The following is a 23,554-nucleotide window of genomic DNA, read 5'->3' as shown; positions in this document are numbered from 1 at the left end:
CAACCCTGACACGAAGGCACCAACCCAACCCTGGTGTGAAGGCACCAACCCCAACCCTGGTGTGAAGGCACCAACCCAACCCTGGCATGAAGGCATCAACCCAACCCTGACACGAAGGCACCAACCCAACCCTGGTGTGAAGGCACCAACCCAACCCTGGTGTGAAGGCACCAACCCAACCCTGGTGTGAAAGCACCAACCCAACCCTGGTGTGAAAGCACCAACCCAACCCTGGTGTGAAAGCACCAACCCCAACCCTGGTGTGAAAGCACCAACCCAACCCTGGTGTGAAGGCACCAACCCAGCCCTGGTGTGAAGGCACCAACCCCAACCCTGGTGTGAAGGCACCAACCCAACCCTGGTGTGAAGGCACCAACCCAACCCTGGTGTGAAGGCACCAACCCTGGTGTGAAAGCACCAACCCTGGTGTGAAGGCACCAACCCAACCCTGGTGTGAAAGCACCAACCCTGGTGTGAAGGCACCAACCCAACCCTGGTGTGAAGGCACCAACCCTCACAGCAGGAGGAGTTTGGTCCACCAGCACATGGATTGCCAGTGCCAGCCATGTCTCTGGTGTCTCCTTCCTGGCTCTGTTTCTCCAGAAGCCTTCAGAGCCTCATCAAAATGCAATTTGCTGAGCCCTGGCTCTGGATTGGGAAATGACTTCTCGAGGCCAAAGGCAATTTTCCAGCTCAAAAGAAGGAGGCAGGGTGCAGCCTAGGTGTGTTTGGGGAGTTGTGAAAGCTCTGCTGCACCTTGGCAGGAGCCTTGGAGCTTGCCTGCCATGGGGCTTTGGAAGGAGAGATCAGAATCGAGATAAAGGGAAGCAGGGAAACAAATCAGAGTGGATGAAAGGAGGCTTGGAAGCAAAAAGCAACCCCAAGACCCGAGGGCGAAGCCGAAGCCGAAGCCGAAGCGCAGCAGGAGGGAGGCTGAGCCTGGGGAGGCTGCTGCCGAAACCACAACAGCCGGAGGCCTCCCTCGGCCCTGGGGTAGCCACACGTGTGGCAGCTCTCTGGGCCCTGGGTGTGTTCCTGGGGAGGGTCAAGGTGTTTGGCAAAGGGGAGATGGAAATCTGTCAGCCACACCAGGCCGATGAAGACAGCGGCTGGCTCCTCCTTCACGCCCATGCAGACCCAGCCCTCCTCCGGGGCCGGCATAAAGAGAGAGCATCTCCTGCCCTCCAGCCAGAGGGACTTGGACTTCCCTTCCCCTTGCAGCACGCAGCCCCGTTCCTCTTCTCCCTCGCCTTCCTCGCCCGCTGCAGCTGCCGGCGCTCCCCTGGAAGCCACGGCCATGTCTCGGCAGTCCGTCTGCAGGAGCTTCGGAGGGGGCGGCCGGAGGGGCTACAGCTCCTGCTCGGCCATCGCCGGGGGCTTCGGAGGGGGAGGCAGCAGGAGCAGGAGCAGCTACAGCTCCTACTCCGTCTCCAGGGGCTTTGGAGGCGGAGGCCGCTGCGGGGGCTTTAGCAGCAGGAGCCTGCACAGCATAGGTGGCGGTGGAAGGATCTCCATGGGCGGCTGCTACGGCGGCGGAGGCTACGGAGGAGGCAGGATGGGAGGCTTCGGCGGAGGGGGCATGGGAGGCTTCGGGGGCGTGGGCGCCTATGGCGGAGGCATGGGCGGCTATGGCGGAGGCATGGGCGGCTATGGCGGGGGAGGGATGGGTGGCGGAGGGATGGGAGGCTTCGGTGGGCCCGGCTTTGGCATGGCGGGCTTCGGGGGGCCGGGCAGAGGCGGCCCTGGGATCCAGCCGGTGCAGATCGACACAGCCCTCCTGCAGCCGGTCCACGTGGAGATCGACCCCCAGATCCAGCAGGTCAAAATCCAGGAGAAGGAGCAGATCAAGACCCTGAACAACCAGTTTGCCTCTTTCATTGATAAGGTGAGAGGGTGGGGCTGTGCCTGCCCCGGGCTCTGAGCTGGGAGCACCTTCCCTTGTTGTGCAGAAACCTCCTGTTGGAGGGAAAGCTGAAGAGGCTGAGGAGCTTGGGAAGAGTCCTTTCATTAAGAGCTGCTGGAGGAGAGATGAGAATCTCTTCCCTAGGAGATCAAAGCTGTGTCTGCAGGGCTTTAACCCAGCCTGTTGCACCAGGCTCAGCTAATGGCTGCCTTGCAAACAGGTTCAACGCCTCCAAACATCTGCAGGGTTCAGGCTCAGAGCTTCTTCCCTCCTGAGCCTTCTCTTCCCAAACGCTCTCCCAGGCAAATCTGCACCAGCAGGATTCTTTCTTTGCCCTCTTGGCTTTCAAAGAGCAGGAATCAAGGCTAGGTCTAGACCTGGAGGTGTCTACGCTACCTGTGGCGGGAGCTGGTGGCTTCCTCTAAGAGCTCCTTTGATGGCTGAGAAGGATGGGACCAGGAGAAATGGCCTCCTCCTCCTCCCTCAGCTTGGAGCTTAGGTGGCAGCAGAATGTGGATTGGTTGTCCCATGGTCAAGCAGGACCACCAGGAGCCTCACCTCACCTGCTGGAAGGTGCCCTGGCTGCCGCTCCTCACCTCACGGTGGGTTCTCCATGATCTGGCTTTCAGGTTCGCTTCCTGGAGCAGCAGAACAAGGTCCTCTCCACCAAGTGGGAGCTCCTCCAACAGCAAGGACCTGCAGGGCCCAGGAAGAACCTGGATGTCATCTTTGAGAACTACATCCAGAACCTGAGGAGGCAGCTGGACTCCATCCTGGCACAGAGGAGCCAGCTGGAGTCGGAGCTGCAGAGCATGCAGCAGTATGTGGAGGAGTTCAAAAACAAGTGAGTGCGGGGAGGGACACCTCAGGAGGCTGGGGAGCTCCTTCCCTTCCCCCAGGCGCTCCCTCCCTTCCCCTAGGAGCGCCTTCCCTTCCCCTAGGAGCTCCTTCCCTTCCCCCAGGCGCTCCTTCCCTTCCCCTAGGAGCGCCTTCCCTTCCCCTAGGAGCTCCTTCCCTTCCCCTAGGAGCGCCTTCCCTTCACCCAGGAGCTCCTTCCCTTCCCCCAGGCGCTCCTTCCCTTCCCCTAGGAGCTCCTTCCCTTCCCCCAGGCGCTCCTTCCCTTCCCCCAGGCGCTCCCTCCCTTCCCAAAGGAGCTCCTTCCCTTCACCCAGGAGCGCCTTCCCTTCCCCTAGGAGCGCCTTCCCTTCACCCAGGAGCTCCTTCCCTTCACCCAGGAGCTCCTTCCCTTCACCCAGGAGCTCTCTGCAGAGGTTGTGGACGGAGCTCTTTCTCAGCCTGACTCTTTCCTTCTCTTGTTTTTGACACTGTTGGTTGCTTCCAGCCTGGCCTCGGGCAGGAGGGTTGTGGAAACTCAACTTTGTGCTTTCCCTCTCCTAGGTATGAGGAAGAGATCAACAGGAGGACATCTGCTGAGAACGAGTTTGTGGTGCTCAAGAAGGTGAGTCAGAGGCACTACAAAGGGCTGGCTGGGAGACCAGGCTTCACCTCTGCTTGCAGGGGACTCTGTCCTCAGCAGGAACTGGTAGAGGCTCCAGGCCCTGCTCTTTGAAGTCCTTTGGGCTCCATTTGCATCCCTGACTACCACCCTCAGAGCTGTTGCCCTCAGCACCAGGCTGTCATCTCCATGACCCTGAAGGACTTCCAGGAGGAAACAAAACTCTTGCCTCTGATCTCTCCTTTAGGATGTGGACTCTGCCTACATGACTAAGGTGGAGCTGGAAGCCAAGGTGGGAGCCCTGACTGATGAGATCAACTTCCTGAGGTGCATCTATGAGGAGGTAAGAGCTGTCCAAGGAGCTGTGGGGTGGCCAAAGACACTGAGGGTGGGGAGGACACCCCTGTGGATTTGGTCTGGAGGAGCTGCCTGGGGCTTGTGGCTCTTTGCTGTGCTCCTCTGGTGCTCAGGATGTGTCATGGCTTGGTTGCAGGAGCTGGCTCAGATGCAGACCATCAGCAGGGACCTGTCTGTGGTGGTGTCCATGGACAACAACCGGCACCTGGACCTGGACAGCATCATCCAGGAGGTCAGGCAGCAGTATGAGCAGATAGCTCAGAGCAGCAGAGCCGAGGCTGAGGCTTGGTACCAGAGCCAGGTGAGTCTGGAAGCCTTTGAGGAACCTTGGGTGGTGGCTGAAGCTTGTGGGTAGTGGAGGGCAGAGCCCTCTACAAGCTGAGGGTGTTGGAGCTCATGGAAAGCAGTCCCAGGAGGAATTCTGCTGCTTTTGAGGGATCTGACTCACTGCTTCCAAGGTGCTCAGGCCCTCACTTGGCTGCATGGTACAAGCCTGGCCAAAAATGTGCCTCAAGTAGAACATCCCTGCCCCAAGTAGCTTTCCAGGAGCCCAGGGGCGTTACTGTCACTCAGGTCTACTTCAGCCCCAATAGCTGAGTCTGGGAAGGATCTTTTCCACTGAGCTGCACATCCAGGAGCCACCTGCTGGGGCCTGGTAGCAGCCCCTGGTCCCACCTGGGCCAGGGGTTGCCTCACTGAGGCTCTGCTCTGTCTTGGTGCCCCCAGTACGAGCAGCTGCAGAGCACAGCTGGCAGGCACGGGGACAGCCTCCGCAACACCAAGATCGAGATCCAGGAGCTGACCAGGAACATCCAGAGGCTGAGGGCTGAGATTGAGAGCGTGAAGAAGCAGGTAGGGCTCCCCCAGCACCTGCTGGGCTGCTGGCCTGGGGTTGGACCCCAGATGACCACGTGTGGGGCAGAAATGGTTTCTTCAACCACCTCTTACTTCATGTGGATGTTGCCTTCCCCTTCCCTCCCCCACCCCTTGACATCTCCGCTTTGGGGCTTGAGGCTTGATCCCAGGTGGCAAAACGAGATCTGAGAAGGTTCCCTTTGTTCTTGCCCAGAACAATCAGCTGCAGGCAGCCATTGCTGAGGCTGAGGAGCGTGGGGAGATGGCCCTGAAGGATGCCAGGATAAAACTGGAGGAGCTGGAAACTGCCCTGAGCAAAGACAAGGAGGAGCTGGCTCGCCTGCTGAAGGAGTACCAGGAGCTGCTGAACATCAAGATTGCTCTGGACGTGGAGATTGCCATGTACAGGAAGCTGCTGGAGGGAGAGGAGAACAGGTGAGAGCTCCTGAGCCAGCCTGGGCTGCCCAGGGTGCTTGGAGGAGGAGAGGCAGGAAGGGATCTGTGCTTGGAGAGGGAACCACTGCTCCTGGCAGCCCTGGGACTGAGCTCCTGGCTGGTTCCTGAGGTGTGGGGCAAAGCTGCTTCCTCAGCTCCAGCCTGAATCTCCCCTGCTCAAGCTGGCCTTGAGGATCTCAAAGGTCTCTCCCGACCCCAAGAGTTCTGCACTCTCACTGTGCTTTGAGGAGGAGAGGCAGAGATCTGACCCTGGATACCTTGAGTTTAATCCCAAGCCAGCTCTTGGCATTCTGGGGGGCACTTGGGGTGGTCAGGTCTGGGTATTGCCAGGGTGGGAACCTCACCACATCCTCTCTGTGACATGTGGTGAACCTCAAACCTGGAGGAACCTCAGCACAAAGAGGGCCTGGTGAGGTCCTGCCCACTGGAGCACTTTGGTGGCACCAGAGTTGTGCTGAGGATGAAAGAGGGAAGTGGTTTGGTAGTGGCAGAGGAGCTCTCCCAGGTCTGCTGTCCCTTGGGTTGGGTAACTGAACTGTGCCAATTCCCCCCCAGGCTGTGCAACGATGGAATGTCCAACGTCAATGTCTGTGAGTACCTCCACTCCTTCCCTGGGGAAAGGGGAGCAGGCCAGGGGGGGCTGCAGCAAAGTCCTCTCTTTGGGAGCTCCATGGGGGCAGTGGGCAAGGGAGGTGCAGCCTGTGGGCAGCAGTGGGTGAGGGAGATGCAACCTGGGGGGGTGAAGGAGATGCAGCCTGTGGGGACAAAGGAGATGGAACCTGTGGGTATGAGTGAACGAGGGAGGTGTAACCTGTGCTTGCCTTGCAGCTGTGGTAGGCAGGACCACAGTGTCCGGAGGCAGAGGAGGCTTCGGAGGAGGCAGCGGCATGGGAGGAGGCTTCGGAGGAGGCAGCGGCATGGGAGGAGGGTTCGGCGGCGGCAGCTGCGGCATGGGAGGAGGCTTCGGAGGAGGCAGCTGCGGCATAGGAGGAGCAGGAGGCAGCTTCGGAGGGGGCAGCATGGGCGGCAGCTGCGGCATGGGGGGAGCGGTGTACGGCGGCGGCTTCTCGTCGGGCAGCGGCAGGGTGTGCGGCTCCGGCGGGGGCTCGTCCTCCGTGCGCAGATGTGTGACCACCACCTCGGTCAAGTCTTCCGGAGTGAGGTTCTGAGCCCCGCGGGCAGCGAGCAGAAGGAAAGCAGCAGCTCCTCTCCTCTCCCAGCCGCAGCCGCAGCCGCAGCCGCAGCAGCAGCAGCAGCAGCAGCAGCAGCAGCAGCGCAGCCTCCCCCGCTCCTGCCACCACACGAACTGTGTCCCCCATGCCCCAGCGCATCCTCTCGGCTTGGCGCCACCGCGGGAGCCCCCTGGCCGTGCCCCGTCCCCTGGGCAGCCCTGGCGAGCTGCCCCTTAGCTGCTGCTGCGGCGGCTGCCGTGGGGCTGTCCCGCGGGGAGCGCTGCTGCCCGGGAGGGGCCCTTCTGCCTTCCTTGCTGTGTTGTACATTTGTGGCTGCCTGCCGGCAATGGTCTAGGGAAGTTCTCTTTCCTCCTCTGTCCTCCCCTGCCTTCCTCCACGGCCGTGCCCCTGGGGTGCTTCTGCAGGCAGTGCCTCCTGCTGCTTCCTTTCTCTAGGCTTTGGCTCAGGGGAGGTGTGGGGCAGTGGGGCCTGGGCCCCGGGCAGGCAACCATCTCCTGGGCGGGGGGCCAGAGGCACCGGCTGCCCCCGCAGGGCTGCTGGGAGCAGAAGCTCTCTCTGGAGCCCTGGCTTCCAGCTGCCCTTGCTCTTGCTGCCCTGCTCCCCCCCGGGACCGGCTGCCAGCCCCCTGGACTTGTTGTCAGGAGAAGAAAGTTTGCTCTTGGCTGCCAGCCCCCTGTGCCCCGGGGTGAGCTGTGCTGTCCCCGTGTCCCCTCCTCTCCTGCCTGTGGCCTCCCCTCCTTCCTCGGCGTGTTGCCATTCCCAATAAATCGCAGAGAACATTCCCAGAGTCTTTGTGTGGTGGCTGGGGAGGCCTCCTCTGGCCGAGGTGGCTTCTGCTGGTGGGAGAGCAGCCTGGTGGGGAGCTGTGCCTTGCTCTCCTGCTCAGTGTGTCCTGCCTGAGCTGTGAGGGAGCTGAATGGGTGTGAGGAGAGCGGCAGGCAAGAGTCCAAGCCTGAGGGATGCTCCTTGACTCATTCACCACTCACTCACTGTAGTGCCCCAAATCCCAAGCCCAGCCTGGAGTGCTGTGGTCTGGAAGCTGCAGTCAAACAACCTGCAGCAGTTCAGCCCAGCCTGGAAGCTCCATCCTGGAGTTCATGGTGCAGTGACTCACCCAAGCAAACTGAGCTGAGAACCCCCTCAGGACTTTCCCTTCTGAAAGCATCTCCAGGTGGAGCAGACCTTGCTGTGTCTTAGGGGACAGAGATGGCAGTGACCACTGGGAGGGTGATGGTGGAGGGGGAGGTTTAGAGCTGCCTCTGAGCATGGAGATGGAGCCTGGCCAAGCATCTCCCTGCTGGAGTACAAGGAGAGTGTGGGCAGGTTGCAGAGCTCAGCAACCTGTGAGCACCAGGAGGGCTTGGGAACCACTGACTCACCCTCCTCTGGCTGGGAGTAGGAACATGAAGGGCTGGGAGCATGAGTCAAAGGCTTGTAGGGCTCCCCACTGCCAGAGGGACATTGAGGGCTGGAGCAGGGCCAGGGAAGGGCAAGGGAGCTGGGGAAGGGGCTGGAGGAGGAGCAGCTGAGGGAGCTGAGGGGGTTGAGGCTGGAGGAGAGGAGGCTGAGGGGAGACCTCCTGGCTCCCTGCAAGTGCCTGAGAGGAGCCTGGAGCCAGGTGGGGTTGGGCTCTTCTCTCTAGCATCAGGTGATAGGAGAAGAGGAAATGGCCTGAAATTGTGCCAGGGCAGGCTCAGCTTGGCCATGAGGGACAATTTATTTCCTGCAAGAGTGGTCAGGGCCTGGCCCAGGCTGCCCAGGGAGGTGGTGGAGTCCCCATCCCTGGAGCTGTTCCAGACCACTGCGGCCATGGCACTTGGGGCCATGGTTTGGTGGCCACGGTGGGGTTAGGTTGAGGTTGGACTGGATGCTCTTGGAGGGCTTTTCCAACCCAAACAATCCTGTGACTCTAAGACCCCCTGCCCATGGGCTCAGGCTCCCAGCAGCTCCCTCAAAAGCCAATGGGCAGCCCCAGAGCCTCTTCTCCAAGAGCAAGTGGGAGGCATTGGTGCAGCTCGAGGAGGGGCTGCGGGGGCAAGGCTGCTGGGCTTGATCTGAGCTGTGCCTCAGCTCCTCCACCACAAGGAGAGATCAAAGAGGCAGGGAGGGCTTGCAGGAGCGCTTCAGGAGGGCCACCACAAGCAGCTGGGAGCTGCCAGCGTCCCCAGAGCAGGTCAGGAAGCTGCAAAGCTAGGCAGAGGTCCAGGCAAGGGGGTGAGGAAAGGCTGTGGAGCTCTTGCAGAGGGAGCTCTGCTGCCTCCCGAGCCCAGCAGAGGTGTGCTGGGGCCGGGGGAAGTGCCCGGGGTTGGCCCAGGCAGGAGAGGAGGAGAAGTGAAGGTCTGTGAGAAGCTGGGGCTGTGCCAGGAGCACTTTGGGGTTTGGCTTGGGGCAGGACTCCGCTATTTTGGCTCTCAGCTTTAAGAGTTTGTTTCTTCTCTGCAGCTTGAGAGGCTGCGGCTCGGCAGGCACCGCTGGGAGGAGTCCTTGCGGCATCCTCCCCCCTGCCCCCTGCTGCCAGCAGCTCTCTGCTGCCTGAGCTCTGAAGCTGCAGCCTGGCTTGGGCTGCTCTGCAGAGCGCACTCTGCCTGCTCGGTGGCTGCAGCGAGGGCAGCTCCTTGTGCAAGAGATCTGAAGGAGCCGTGGAGCTCAGGCTGGCTGCTGAGTCTCACCTGGAGGAGGCTGCAGTGACTCCTGGCCTGGTTTAATCTTCACATCTTGTCTGCAGATGTCAGAGTGACTCAAGCTGGGCGTCTGAGCTGCCAGTGCTGAGCGTGGTCAGCATGCAGGATTTGGCTGACTTGACAGATCCTCCCCCTCCTCATGGTGCCACCAGCTGAGGTGTTCCAGCCAGGCCCTGCTGCCTGCTGGGGGAGGCAGCTCCCAAGAGCTGTTTGGCAGCCTGGAGGAGGCCAGGAGAAGTGATGCTCCCTTGCTCCAGCTCCAGGCTGAGCTGCCCCACAGCTGTGTGGGACTGCAGGCCATGAGTGGGGCACTGCAGAGCTGAGCTCTGTGTCTCTGGGGCATGGAAGACCCTCTGAGCTATGAGACCCTCCTCAGGCCAGCTGCTTCGAGAGGGAAGATGTCCTCTCCCTGCAGGGCTCCCCAGCTGCAGCCTGTGGCAGAGAGCAGCTCACAGACAGCTCTTGGACAGCCATGGCTGAGCCCTTCAGGAGCAGGATAGCCTTTGGTCAGCCATGGCTGAGTCCCTCAGGAGCAGGATAGCCTTTGGTCAGCCATGGCTGAGTCCCTCAAGAGCAGGATAGCCTTTGGTCAACCATGGCTTGGATCCCTCAGGAGCAGGATAGCCTTTGGTCAGCCATAGCTGAGTCCCTCAGGAGCAGGATAGCCTTTGGTCAACCATGGCTTGGATCCCTCAGGAGCAGGATAGCCTTTGGTCAACCATGGCTTGGATCCCTCAGGAGCAGGATAGCCTTTGGTCAACCATGGCTGAGTCCCTCAGGAGCAGGAGCAGGAGCAGGAGCAGGATAGCCTTTGGTCAACCATGGCTGAGTCCCTCAGGAGCAGGATAGCCTTTGGTCAGCCATGGCTGAGTCCCTCAGGAGCAGGATAGCCTTTGGTCAACCATGGCTTGGATCCCTCAGGAGCAGGATAGCCTTTGGTCAGCCATGGCTGAGTCCCTCAGGAGCAGGATAGCCTTTGGTCAGCCATGGCTGAGTCCCTCAGGAGCAGGATAGCCTTTGGTCAGCCATGGCTTGGATCCCTCAGGAGCAGGATAGCCTTTGGTCAACCATGGCTTGGATCCCTCAGGAGCAGGATAGCCTTTGGTCAGCCATGGCTGAGTCCCTCAGGAGCAGGATAGCCTTTGGTCAACCATGGCTTGGATCCCTCAGGAGCAGGATAGCCTTTGGTCAGCCATGGCTGAGTCCCTCAGGAGCAGGATAGCCTTTGGTCAGCCATGGCTGAGTCCCTCAGGAGCAGGATAGCCTTTGGTCAGCCATGGCTGAGTCCCTCAGGAGCAGGATAGCCTTTGGTCAGCCATGGCTGAGTCCCTCAAGAGCAGGATAGCCTTTGGTCAGCCATGGCTGAGTCCCTCAGGAGCAGGATAGCCTTTGGTCAGCCAAAGCTGAGTCCCTCAGGAGCAGGATAGCCTTTGGTCAGCCATGGCTGAGTCCCTCAAGAGCAGGATAGCCTTTGGTCAACCATGGCTTGGATCCCTCAGGAGCAGGATAGCCTTTGGTCAGCCATGGCTTGGGTCCCTCAGGAACAGGATAGCCTTTGGTCAACTATGATTGGTGCTCTCAAGGTTAGGATAGACCTTCTCCATGAGTTCTCCTCATGGGTAGTGTTCTCCACTCCCATAAGCCCCTAAGCCCCCTCTCCACCCACCTCCCCTGTTCCTTGAAGAGCCTGAGGTGTCCTGCAGCCCTCAGTGACAGGCAAGGGCAGCTCTGTTTCTAATTCCTCTGGTGGCTTTTGGCAGGGATTGTCAGGGCTGCTCTTCCAAAAGCTTTGAGGTGTCTGTGGCTGCAGCTGATACCTTCAAACCACTTGGAGTTGCCACAACCCCCCCAGGAGAGCCTGGCAACCCCTGCTGCTGCTGCAGCTGGCCACACTCTGCTCTTTGGAAGGACCTCAAATTCCTGTTCTTTACAGATTGGACTTTTGGGGAGGGCTCTGCCACCTCTTTGCTGTCACTTTTTGATGCCTCATGGTGGTGAGGAGGTAGGGAAGGTGTGAGAAGTGGTTGGGTGTTGCACTCATGGGCTCCAATCCCCTATTTACTGCCAACATCCAGGGATCTCAGATCCAAAAGAAGAAAGCAGCAGCCTTTAAGGAGGTCTCTGCAGGCCTCAGCTTCCTTTTCAGCAGCCCCTAGAAGCTCCTTTCTCCTGAACACATGGATGGCATTGGACATTCTTTTGTCACCATCTGGAACCTGAGCAGCAATGGAAAACTTTTCCTTTCCAAGACCCCTCCCCCCCAAGGGAGGTCTTTCATTTCTCAGGGACCACTTCTCAAAGCCATTCCTTCCCCAGCAGAAGATGTAAGTGAGGAGGAGGGGAGGAGGTACCATGCCTGGGCAGCAGAGAGGCTCCTGTTCCTCACCACCTTTCCACTTCAGCTGTCCCTCAGGCTCTGGAGGCAACCCAGGGAGGCAGGAGGTCATCAACACTGCCAGTTGGGCCTGGTGGGCTCAGAGGTCTCTTCCAACCAAACCAAGTCTGTGATTCTATTCTTCTGAGCAGCAGGACCCTCCCCTACCTCACCACTCCAAGTTGTCCAACTGCTCTTCTCCCACTTCTTTGTCCCCAACCATCCTCACTGAAGCAGCTGCCCAATGTTGTTGTTCTTCTTCTTCATTGCCCTCCCAAGAGCATGGAGGAGGAACAGAATAGAATAGAATAGAATAGAACAGAACAGAACAAGAATAGAATGGAATAGAATGGAATGGAATGGAATGGAATAGAATAGAATGGAATGGAATGGAATAGAATGGAATGGAATAGAATGGAATGGAATAGAATGGAATGGAATGGAATGGAATGGAATAGAATGGAATGGAATGGAATGGAATGGAATGGAATGGAATGGAATGGAATGGAATGGAATAGAATGGAATAGAATGGAATGGAATAGAATAGAATGGAATGGAATGGAATGGAATGGAATGGAATAGAATAGAATAGAATGGAATGGAATAGAATGGAATGGAATAGAATAGAATAGAATAGAATGGAATAGAATGGAATGGAATAGAATCAATAAGGTTGGAAAAGACCTCAAAGATCATCAAGTCCAACTTGTCACCCAAGACCTCATGACTGCTAACCCATGGCACCCAGTGCCATGTCCAATAGAATAGAATAGAATGGAACAGAATAGAACAGAATAGAATTAACCAGGTTGGAAAAGACCTTTGAGATCACCAAGTCCAACCTCTCACCCAGCACCATCTGATCAACTAAACCATGGCAGCAAGCACCCCATCTAATCTCTTCCTAAACACCTCTAGGGATGGGGACTCCACCACCTCCCTGGGCACCATCCCCATGGCCAAGCTCTCTCTCTGGGAAGAATTTCTTCCTAGCATCCAGCCTGAACCTTCCCTGGCGCAGCTTGGGGCTGTGTCCTCTTGTTCTGGTGCTGCTTGCCTGGGAGAAGAGCCCAACCCCCACCTGGCTACAACCTCCCTTCAGGGAGTTGTTCTTCTCTCCTTCTTCCATGCCCTCCCAAGAGCAGGGAGGAGGACTGGCAGCGGCGCTGCTCCAAAGCTGCCTTCCTCGCTCTGCCTCAGCATCCTCCGAGCTCCCAGTGAGCTGCCAGAGTCTGGGGGAGCTGCACTTGGGAGGGGAATTTAATCCCGAGGGAGAGGACACTCCCAGTGCAAAGGCTCCAAGGGAGCTGTTTTTGCCCTTTCCTAGCAGAGGCATTCTGCTGAGTCGCTCCAAACTTGGGTGCCGTGAGTTTCTGCTCCCGGATTGGGAAACTCCTCCGGCTGCCACAGGCGGCTTGGCCACATAAAACTGGGATTTAAGGGTGTGTTGGAGCAGTTGTGAAAGCTGGGCTCTGCCTGGGATTTCATCAAAACTGCTCCTTTCCAGTGACTCTTGGATTGGGAAGATCTCTATCTGGGGTTACTGGGGTGGAGGGGGTGGGGGACACCCCGTCGGCGGAGGGCGCCGAGGGGGGGATGCCGGGGGGAGGGCGAAGCGGCGCTGCCCCTCAGCTTCCCAGATGCCATAAAGATAGGGGAGGTCACTTAGTCACTCCCAGCCCCGCTTCAGCCTTCTTTTATTCGCCTCTAGATTGCAGGGTGTGTTTCCAGGCAGGCCCAAATATGGTCAGGCTCAGGTGGGGATCTGTCAGCAGCCCCATGCTGATGGAAATAATAAGCTGGGATCCACCTTCACGCCCAGGGTGGCCCAGCCCAGCCCCAGCAGCGGATAAAAGGCAGTGCCTGGAGCTGTGGAGCCAGAGAAGACTCCAGCCACTTCTCTCCACGTTCTCCGCTCAGCAGCTGTGCCTTGGGCCTCGGTCTCGCTGTTCTCCTTGATCTGCTTGGGGAGGCTCTTCCTTGGAAGCCGCGGCCATGTCTCGGCAGTCCGTCTGCAGAAGCTTTGGAGGAGGGAGTAGGAAGGGCTACAGCTCCTGCTCGGCCGTGGCTGGGGGCTTCGGCGGAGGTGGCGGCAGGACCAGGATCAGCTACAGCTCCTACTCCTCGTCCCGGGGAGGCGGAGGAGGTGGACAGTGCGGAGGCTATAGCAGCAGGAGCCTCCACAACATGGGGGGCAGCAGGAGGATCGCCATGGGCGGCTGCTACGGCGGCGGAGGCTTCCCGGGAGGCAGGATGGGAGGCTTCGGCGGAGGCTACGGAGGAGGCATGGGAGGCTTCGGTGGAGGGATGAGCTGTGGAGGAGGAATGGGTCCTGGAGGAATGGGTGGCTTTGGTGGCGGCATGGGTCCCGGAGGAATGGGCGGCTTCGGCGGCGGCATGGGGGGCGGCGGCATGGGCGGCTTCGGCGGCCCCGGCTTCCCCGGGGGCATCCAGCCGGTGCAGGTGGACCCCAGCCTCCTGAGGCCGGTCCACGTGGAGATCGACCCTCAGATCCAGCAAGTGAAGAACAGTGAGAAGGAGCAGATCAAGACCCTCAACAACCAGTTTGCTTCCTTCATCGACAAGGTGAGGCTTGGGGAGCTGCCCTGCTCGGAGGTGGGCGCTGGAAAGGCTTCCCCGAGGCCTGGACGGGGAACTCCTCCTCTTAACCAGCAAGGAGCTGATGGACTTTCCAAGGCTGCTGCTGGAGTAGCAAGCGAGGAAGAAGACCTTGTTGAGTGAGAGTGAGCAGTAGAGGAGGGTTGGATGCAAATGGCAGCTGAAAGAGGACACCTCCAGGCCATGCTGCAGCTTCTCTTGCCTCAGCATCCCTCCAGCCTGCTCATACTGAGCTGCTCTGGCAGAGCTAATGCTGGGGGGTGGGGGAACATTTCAGCCCACCACAGGCATTCAGGGGGAAGTCATCAGAGTAGACTTCAGCTGTCCTAGAAGTTCTCTTCCCCCTTTGGATGGAACTTCCTCTTCAAGGAGCTGTCTCTAGGCTGTTGAAGACCCTTCCAGCACTTTGGGCTTCATTCCATTCCAGATGGAAACCAAAGAGACCTTTGGGCTCCTTTCCATTCCATATGGAAACCAAAGAGACCTTTGGGCTCCTTTCCATTCCAGATGGAAACCAAAGAGACCTTTGGGCCCCTTTCCATTCCAGATGGAAACCAAAGAGACCTTTGGGCTCCTTTCCATTCCAGATGGAAACCAAAGAGACCTTTGGGCTCCTTTCCATTCCAGATGGAAACCAAAGAGACCTTTGGGCTCCTTTCCATTCCAGATGGAAACCAAAGAGACACAGACATACACCCCCACCAAAATGCCTCAAAAAGAGCTTTTCTGTGCAGTTAGGTGAAATAATAATCATAATCAGAATGAAAGCAGAGTTTGGCTGACTTCAGCTCAGCACAGACAGCAGCAGGCTCCAAACCAGCAGGCTCCAAACCAGCAGGCTCCAAACCTGCTGCTCCGGAGAACGGAGAAGCTGTTTGCTGTTGGCAACAACTTTTGTCCTGAAAGGAGAAGTTGAGGATGACTCAAAACAAACCCCTCTCATAAAGGCTCATCAGGCCTTTTATGAGCTGGGATGGTGGAGTGAGCCTCAATTGAGGATTTGGGCAACCCTCCCTTCTGTCTCTCCCACACAAAGCAGCTGGAGCCTCCCCGGGTGAGTCTCTCACGCAGCCCCTTGCTGGCTTTCAGGTTCGCTTCCTGGAGCAACAGAACAAGGTCCTCGCCACCAAGTGGGAGCTCCTCCAACAGCAAGGACCTGCAGGGCCCAGGAAGAACCTGGATGTCATCTTTGAGAACTACATCCAAGGGCTGAGGAGGAGGCTGGAGGGGCTGGTGGGACAGAGGAGCCAGCTGGAGTCGGAGCTGCAGAGCATGCGGCAGTACGTGGAGGAGTACAAGAGCAAGTGAGTGCCTGGCAGAGGAAGGGGGGAAGGAGCCCCCAGGCAGCAGAGGAGGCTGCCACACGGTCCTCCTTCTGCAGACAGGGGCCTTGGGGGGGCCTGGAAGCAAGGGGCTTCCACTGGCTGGCTGCTGAGCGGTGCCAGAGTCTCATCTTGCCTTGTCCCCTCCAGGTACGAAGAAGAGATCAACAGGCGAACAGCTGCCGAGAACGAGTTTGTGGTGCTCAAGAAGGTGAGGCAGGGAGGCAGCAGGAGGGAGGGAGAGTGGAGGGACAGGCTGCAGAGAGCTTGCAGGGAGGCAGCAGGAGGGAGGGAGAGTGGTGGGACAGGCTGCAGAGAGCTTGCAGGGAGGCAGCAGGAGGGAGGGAGAGTGGAGGGACAGGCTGCAGAGAGCTTGCAGGGAGGCAGCAGGAGGGAGGGAGAGTGGTGGGACAGGCTGCAGAGAGCTTGCAAAGAGGCAGAAGGAGAAAGGGAGAGTGGAGGGACAGGCTGCAGAGAGCTTGCAGGGAGGCAGCAGGAGGGAGGGAGAGTGGAGGGACAGGCTGCAGAGAGCCTGCAGGGAGGCAGCAGGAGGGAGGGAGATTGGAGGGACAGGCTGCAGAGAGCTTGCAGGGAGGCAGCAGGAGGGAGGGAGAGTGGTGGTTGCACAAACTTTGCAAGGAGGCAGCAAGAGGGAGAGTGGAGGGACAGGCTGCAGAGACCTTGCAAGGAGGCAGCAAGAGGGAGAGTGGAGGGACAGGCTGCAGAGACCTTGCAAGGAGGCAGCAGCAAGATGGGGAGGTGTTGGCTGCCAGCAGCTCTTGTGGGCTGAGGGGAAGCCATTGTCTGTCTGTGTGATCTCTCCTTTAGGATGTGGACTGTGCCTACATGACTAAGGTGGAGCTGGAAGCCAAGGTGGGAGCCCTGACCGATGAGATCAGCTTCCTGAGGTGCATCTATGAGGAGGTAAGAGCTGTCCAAGGAGCTGTGGGGTGGCCAAAGACACTGAGGGTGGGGAGGACACCCCTGTGGATTCGGTCTGGAGGAGCTGCCTGGGGCTTGTGGCTCTTTGGTGTGCTCCTCTGGTGCTCAGGATGTGTCATGGCTTGGTTGCAGGAGCTGGCTCAGATGCAGACCATCAGCAGGGACCTGTCTGTGGTGGTGTCCATGGACAACAACCGGCACCTGGACCTGGACAGCATCATCCAGGAGGTCAGGCAGCAGTATGAGCAGATAGCTCAGAGCAGCAGAGCCGAGGCTGAGGCTTGGTACCAGAGCAGGGTGAGTTTGGGACACTCTTTGGTGGTGCTGAGTCCCTTGGCTCAGCAGTGAAGTGCCTGAGGTCTGGGCAGGCTGTGGCTGATGGGAGGCTTTGTGTCCCTGTGCTCAGTATGAAGAGCTGCAGAACACAGCTGGCAGGCACGGGGACAGCCTCCGCAACACCAAGATCGAGATCCAGGAGCTGACCAGGAACGTCCAGAGGCTGAGGGCTGAGATTGAGAGCGTGAAGAAGCAGGTAGGGCTCCCCCAGCACCTGCTGGGCTGCTGGCAGCAGGCTGCCCGAGCTGGGAGCTGCCTGAGCCGCTGAGGGCAGAGCGGGCAGGGAAAGGGAGGCCCTTTGGGGGAGCCTGATGCGGCCATCGGGGTGCTGCCTCGGGAGCCGGTGCCCCGAGGGCTGCTGCAGGGCAGGCAGGGCAGGAGGCAGCTGAGAACCTCCTTTGCCCTCTGCCAGAACCATCAGCTGCAGACGGCCATCGCCGAGGCCGAGGAGCACGGGGAGATGGCCCTGAAGGATGCCAGGAGGAAGCTGGAGGAGCTGGAATGTGCCCTGAGCAAGGACAAGGAGGAGCTGGCTCGCCTGCTGAAGGAGTACCAGGAGCTGCTGAACATCAAGATTGCTCTGGACGTGGAGATTGCCATGTACAGGAAGCTGCTGGAGGGAGAGGAGAACAGGTGAGAGCTCCTGAGCCAGCCTGGGCTGCCCAGGGTGCTTGGAGGAGGAGAGGCAGGAAGGGATCTGTGCTTGGAGAGGGAACCACTGCTCCTGGCAGCCCTGGGACTGAGCTCCTGGCTGGTTCCTGAGGTGTGGGGCAAAGCTACTTCCTCAGCTCCAGCCTGAATCTCCCCTGCTCAAGCTGGCCCTGAGGATCTCAAAGGTCTCTCCCAGCCCCAAGAGTTCACTGATGCTTTGCATCCACTCTAGGGATGAATCTCTTCTCACTCAAGGTCTAACTCTTGGTGTGGAGGTTTCCATACTTCTTGTGCTGCTTTTAGATCAAGGCTGCTCTCAAAGGAAAAGCTGGGAACAGGCTGCCCAGGGAGGCTGTGGCTGCCCCCTCCCAGGCTGGATGAGGCTTTGAGCAGCCTGGGCTGGAGGGAGGTGACCCTGCCCATGGCAGGGGGTGTTGGATCTGCATCATCTTTAAGGTCCCTCCCAACCCATTCCACACTTGGGAAATTGAGAAGGAATGGGGAATGTGACCCTTGGGAACAGAGGGAGGTTGCCAGCTGAAGGACCTTGCAGTCCCCATGGGATTGGTCCTTTGTCCCTCAAGAGGCTTTGGCTTGATAGTGACAGCAGAGCTCCCAGGTTTGCTGTGCCTTGGGTTGGGTAACTGAACTGTGCCAATTCCCCCCCAGGCTGTGCAACGATGGAATGTCCAACGTCAATGTCTGTGAGTACCTCCACTCCTTCCCTGGGGAAAGGGGAGCAGGCCAGGGGGGGCTGCAGCAAAGTCCTCTCTTTGGGAGCTCCATGGGGGCAGTGGGCAAGGGAGGTGCAGCCTGTGGGCAGCAGTGGGTGAGGGAGATGCAACCTGGGGGGGCAAGGGAAATGCAAGATGTGGGGGTAAGGGAGATGCAGCCTGTGGACAGCAGTGGGCAGGGGAGATGCAGCCTGTGGGGGCAAGGGAGAGGCAACCTGTGGGTATGAGTGAACGAGGGAGGTGTAACCTGTGCTTGCCTTGCAGCTGTGGTAGGCAAAGGCAGCGTCTCCGGAGGCAGAGGAGGCTTCGGAGGAGGCAGCGGCATGGGAGGAGGCTTCGGAGGAGGCAGCGGCATGGGAGGAGGCTTCGGCGGCGGCAGCTGCGGCATGGGAGGAGGCTTCGGAGGAGGCAGCTGCGGCATAGGAGGAGCAGGAGGCAGCTTCGGAGGGGGCAGCATGGGCGGCAGCTGCGGCATGGGGGGAGCGGTGTACGGCGGCGGCTTCTCGTCGGGCAGCGGCAGGGTGTGCGGCTCCGGCGGGGGCTCGTCCTCCGTGCGCAGATGTGTGACCACCACCTCGGTCAAGTCCTCCGGAGTGAGGTTCTGAGCCCCGCGGGCAGCGAGCAGAAGGAAAGCAGCAGCTCCTCTCCTCTCCCAGCCGCAGCCGCAGCCGCAGCCGCAGCAGCAGCAGCAGCAGCAGCAGCAGCAGCAGCAGCAGCAGCAGCAGCAGCAGCAGCAGCAGCGCAGCCTCCCCCGCTCCTGCCACCACACGAACTGTGTCCCCCATGCCCCAGCGCATCCTCTCGGCTTGGCGCCACCGCGGGAGCCCCCTGGCCGTGCCCCGTCCCCTGGGCAGCCCTGGCGAGCTGCCCCTTAGCTGCTGCTGCGGCGGCTGCCGTGGGGCTGTCCCGCGGGGAGCGCTGCTGCCCGGGAGGGGCCCTTCTGCCTTCCTTGCTGTGTTGTACATTTGTGGCTGCCTGCCGGCAATGGTCTAGGGAAGTTCTCTTTCCTCCTCTGTCCTCCCCTGCCTTCCTCCACGGCCGTGCCCCTGGGGTGCTTCTGCAGGCAGTGCCTCCTGCTGCTTCCTTTCTCTAGGCTTTGGCTCAGGGGAGGTGTGGGGCAGTGGGGCCTGGGCCCCGGGCAGGCAACCATCTCCTGGGCGGGGGGCCAGAGGCATCGGCTGCCCCCGCAGGGCTGCTGGGAGCAGAAGCTCTCTCTGGAGCCCTGGCTTCCAGCTGCCCTTGCTCTTGCTGCCCTGCTCCCCCCCGGGACCGGCTGCCAGCCCCCTGGACTTGTTGTCAGGAGAAGAAAGTTTGCTCTTGGCTGCCAGCCCCCTGTGCCCCGGGGTGAGCTGTGCTGTCCCCGTGTCCCCTCCTCTCCTGCCTGTGGCCTCCCCTCCTTCCTCGGCGTGTTGCCATTCCCAATAAATCGCAGAGAACATTCCCAGAGTCTTTGTGTGGTGGCTGGGGAGGCCTCCTCTGGCCAAGGTGGCTTCTGCTGGTGGGAGAGCAGCCTGGTGGGGAGCTGTGCCTTGCTCTCCTGCTCAGTGTGTCCTGCCTGAGCTGTGAGGGAGCTGAATGGGTGTGAGGAGAGCGGCAGGCAAGAGTCCAAGCCTGAGGGATGCTCCTTGACTCATTCACCACTCACTCACTGTAGTGCCCCAAATCCCAAGCCCAGCCTGGAGTGCTGTGGTCTGGATGCTCAGTTCCCATGAAGTGAGCAGCCAAGAGCACTGGGAGCCCCAGCTGGAGCTTAGCACAGCTGGGGGCAGCTTCTGCTACAGCTCCATCCTTGGAATGCTGTCTTGTCCTTCCCACAGCAGAAGTCTTCCAGTTATGTCTGGAAACTTCCAGCAGAGGTCCAGCACCTCCTGGATCAATGGGGGAGGCTGCAGGCCAGCCTGGGTCAATGTGCCCCGATCAATATCTGACTACCCCTGATCAATGTCTTTATCAGGTGATAGAATGAGATGAAATGGCCTCAAGTTGCCCCAGGGGAGGTTCAGGTTGGCCATGAGGAGCAACTTCTGCCCTGCAAGAGTGGTCAGGGCCTGGCCCAGGCTGCCAGGGAGGTGGTGGAGTCCCCATGCCGGGAGGTGCTCCAGGACCCTGTGGCCATGGCTCTTGTGGCCAGGCTTTGGTGGCCATGGAATCAGAATGGTTTGGGTTAGGAAAGTCCTCTGAGGTCACCCAGTCCAACCAGCAACCCAACCCCACCATGGGCACCAAAATGTGGCCCTGGGTGCCATGGCCACAGGGTTCTGGAACACCTTCAGGGCTGGGGACTCTGCCACTCCCTGCCCTGGGTAACCTATTCCATGGTGGGGTTGGGTTGATGGCCTGGACTCAGGGACCTTGGAGGTCTTTTCCAACCCACACAACTCCATAATCCCATGGGACCTAGGGCTCAGCTTTCACACCCCCAAAGACACTTTGTGCCCTGCTGTCCATGCCCCATCCCACCACAGGGCTTGGGTAAGGTCCAAACTGCTGCTGCTCTAGGACAGGAGTTTCCTTGACCTCCTGGGCTCCAGATGTTGAGAGCAGGAGGAAGCTGTGGACAGGGAATGCTGAAATCCCAGGCAGGAGGTGATGGGATCTGTGCAGGGCTGCTGCCAGAGTGGTGAAACCAGAGGAGACCCAAAGGTGCTGAGTGCTGGTGGAAATCAGCAGCAGCAGCAGGGTGGGAGCAGACATCAGATCCCTGTGGCCTTGTCACTTCATCTGAGTTTCCTGCCTTGGAGGAGACTTTTGGTCTGTGGCAGGGGAAGGTGGCAATGGTAGGAGGCTTGTGGCCAGCTGGGGGAGGGCAGGCTTGGAGCTGCCTGTGAGCATGGATGTGGAGCTTGGCCAAGCAGCTCCCTGCTGGTGTGCAAGGGGAGTGTGGCCAGGCTGCAGAGCTCAGCACCCTGTGAGCACCAGGAGGGCTTGGGAACCACTGACTCACCCTCCCCTGAGTAGCAGCAGGAGCAAGAAGGGCTGAGAGGAGGTGATTCATCTCCTGCCCATGGGCTCAGGCTCCCAGCAGCTCCCTCAAGAGCCAATGGGCAGCCCCAGAGCCTCTTCTCCAAGAGCAAGTGGGAGGCATTGGTGCAGCTCGAGGAGGGGCTGCGGGGGCAAGGCTGCTGGGCTTGATCTGAGCTGTGCCTCAGCTCCTCCACCACAAGGAGAGATCAAAGAGGCAGGGAGGGCTTGCAGGAGCGCTTCAGGAGGGCCACCACAAGCAGCTGGGAGCTGCCAGCGTCCCCAGAGCAGGTCAGGAAGCTGCAAAGCTAGGCAGAGGTCCAGGCAAGGGGGTGAGGAAAGGCTGTGGAGCTCTTGCAGAGGGAGCTCTGCTGCCTGCCGAGCCCAGCAGAGGTGTGCTGGGGCCGGGGGAAGTGCCCGGGGTTGGCCCAGGCAGGAGAGGAGGAGAAGTGAAGGTCTGTGAGAAGCTGGGGCTGTGCCAGGAGCACTTTGGGGTTTGGCTTGGGGCAGGACTCCGCTATTTTGGCTCTCAGCTTTAAGAGTTTGTTTCTTCTCTGCAGCTTGAGAGGCTGCGGCTCGGCAGGCACCGCTGGGAGGAGTCCTTGCGGCATCCTCCCCCCTGCCCCCTGCTGCCAGCAGCTCTCTGCTGCCTGAGCTCTGAAGCTGCAGCCCGGCTTGGGCTCCATCAACCTGTTCTGCAGAGTCCACACTTTGCCTGCTGTGGAGGATTCTGCTGTGCACAGCCTCTTGTGCAAGAGATCTGAAGGAGCCGTGGAGCTCAGGCTGCCGATCGAGTCCTAGCCTGGAGGAGGCTGCAGTGACTCCAGGCCTGGTTTAATCTTCACATCTTGTCTGCAGACGTCAGAGTGACTCAAGCTGGGTCTTATCTCCGTGTGCTGAGCGTGGTCAGCATGCAGGCATTTGGCTGACTTGACAGATCCTCCCCCTCCTCATGGTGCCACCAGCTGAGGTGTTCCAGCCAGGCCCTGCTGCCTGCTGAGGAAGGCAGCTCCCAAGAGGTGTTTGGCAATCTGGAGGAGGCCAGAAGTGATCTGAGCTGCCCCACAGCTCTGTGGGACTGCAGACCATGAGTGGGACACTGCAGAGCTGAGTTCTGTGTCTGTGGGGGATGGAAGACCCTCTGAGCTATGAGACCCTCCTCAGGCCAGCTGCTCCTGGGGGGGAAGGTGTCCCCTGCTTGTGGGCTTGGCTGCCCAGCCTCCAGCTGCAGCCTGTCCCAGGCAGCAGGTCACACACATCTGGATAACCCTTGGGCAGCCAGGACCTGACTCCCTCAAGAGCAGGAAAATCCTTGGCCAACCATTTCTTGAGTTCCTCAAAGCTGAATAATCTTTGGTCAGCCATGACTTGAGTCCCTCAGGAGCAGGAAAAGCCTTGGCCAGCCATGCCCTGAATCTCTCAGGTGTAGGATAAACCTTGGCCAGCCATGACCTGAATCTCTCAAGAGCAGGGAAATCCTTGGCCAACCATGACCTGAATCTCTCAAGAGTAGGATAAACCTTGGCCAACCAGGACTTGAGTCCCTAAGGAGCAGGAAAAGCCTTGGCCAGCCATGCCCTGAATGTCTCAGGTGTAGGATAAACCTTGGCCAACCAGGACTTGAGTCCCTCAAGAGAAGGATAAACCTTGGCCAAACATTACTTGAGTCCCTTAAGAGCAGGATAAACCTTGGCCAACCATGACCTGAATCTCTCAGGAGTAAGATAAACCTTGGCCAACCAGGACTTGAGTCCCTCAAGAGGAGGATAAACCTTGGCCAAACATTACTTGAGTCCCTCAAGAGGAGGATAAACCTTGGCCAACCATGACCTGAATCTCTCAGGAGTAGGATGAACCATGGCCAACCATGACCTGAATCACTCAAGAGCAGGATAACCCTTGGCCAACCATGACCTGAGTCCCTCAAGAGGAGGATAAACCTTGGCCAACTGTTTTTTGAGCCACTCAAGGGTAGGCTAACCCTTGGCCAACCATCACTTGGGGCCATGAAGGGTAGGCTAACCCTTGGCCAACCATCACTTGGGGCCATGAAGGGTAGCATAACCCTTGGCCAACCATCACTTGGGGCAATGAAGGGTAGCATAACCCTTGGCCAACCATCACTTGGGGCCATGAAGGGTAGGCTAACCCTTGGCCAACCATCACTTGGGGCCATGAAGGGTAGGATAACCCTTGGCCAACCATCACTTGGGGCCATGAAGGGTAGCATAACCCTTGGCCAACCATCACTTGGGGCCATGGAGGGTAGGCTAACCCTTGGCCAACCATCACTTGGGGCCATGAAGGGTAGGCTAACCCTTGGCCAACCATCACTTGGTGCCATGAAGGGTAGGCTAACCCTTGGCCAACCATCACTTGGGGCAATGAAGGGTAGCATAACCCTTGGCCAACCATCACCTTGGGCCATGAAGGGTAGGCTAACCCTTGGCCAACCATCACTTGGGGCCATGAAGGGTAGGCTAACCCTTGGCCAACCATCACTTGGGGCCATGAAGGGTAGGCTAACCCTTGGCCAACCATCACTTGGGGCCATGAAGGGTAGGCTAACCCTTGGCCAACCATCACTTGGGGCCATGAAGGGTAGGAAAACCTTTGGCCACCTGCGGCTTGTGCTCTTGAAGACCAGGGTAGCCCTTGGCCCACTGTTGCCTGAGCTCCTCTCAAGGCTTCTCTTCCCCACTCCCCTGCATCC

General features: G+C 59.2%; 2 protein-coding genes across 4 annotated transcripts; both read left to right on the top strand.

Annotated features, from left to right (window-relative positions):
- The first annotated feature begins 1,297 nt into the window (after nt 1-1,297).
- On the top strand, nt 1,298-6,233 carry LOC104305565 (keratin, type II cytoskeletal 6A). Of its 3 annotated transcripts, none has more exons than XM_054177387.1 (10): nt 1,298-1,885; nt 2,533-2,747; nt 3,302-3,362; nt 3,607-3,702; nt 3,853-4,017; nt 4,443-4,568; nt 4,786-5,006; nt 5,583-5,617; nt 5,856-5,864; nt 5,907-6,233. In XM_054177387.1, the coding sequence occupies exons 1-10, from the start codon at nt 1,298-1,300 to the stop codon at nt 6,194-6,196; spliced, it is 1,806 nt and encodes a 601-aa protein (XP_054033362.1). In that variant the 3' UTR covers nt 6,197-6,233. The 3 variants fall into 3 exon arrangements, with proteins under 3 accessions (XP_054033362.1, XP_054033363.1, XP_054033361.1); XM_054177388.1 differs by having other exon boundaries at nt 5,856-5,924; nt 6,000-6,233; XM_054177386.1 differs by having other exon boundaries at nt 5,856-6,233.
- A 7,038-nt stretch (nt 6,234-13,271) lies between these two features.
- On the top strand, nt 13,272-18,485 carry LOC128899124 (keratin, type II cytoskeletal 3-like). The gene is made up of 9 exons (XM_054177385.1): nt 13,272-13,862; nt 14,985-15,199; nt 15,368-15,428; nt 16,046-16,141; nt 16,292-16,456; nt 16,566-16,691; nt 16,908-17,128; nt 17,816-17,850; nt 18,145-18,485. Exons 1-9 carry the CDS (start codon nt 13,272-13,274, stop codon nt 18,483-18,485), a joined length of 1,851 nt encoding a protein of 616 aa, XP_054033360.1.
- The last annotated feature ends 5,069 nt before the right edge of the window (nt 18,486-23,554 follow it).

This window comes from Dryobates pubescens, chromosome 40, assembly GCF_014839835.1.
Source record: "Dryobates pubescens isolate bDryPub1 chromosome 40, bDryPub1.pri, whole genome shotgun sequence".
Taxonomy (NCBI): Eukaryota; Metazoa; Chordata; class Aves; order Piciformes; family Picidae; genus Dryobates; species Dryobates pubescens.
The sequence above is the reverse complement of the archived record's forward strand: the minus strand, read 5'-3'. Positions and strand labels throughout refer to the sequence as shown.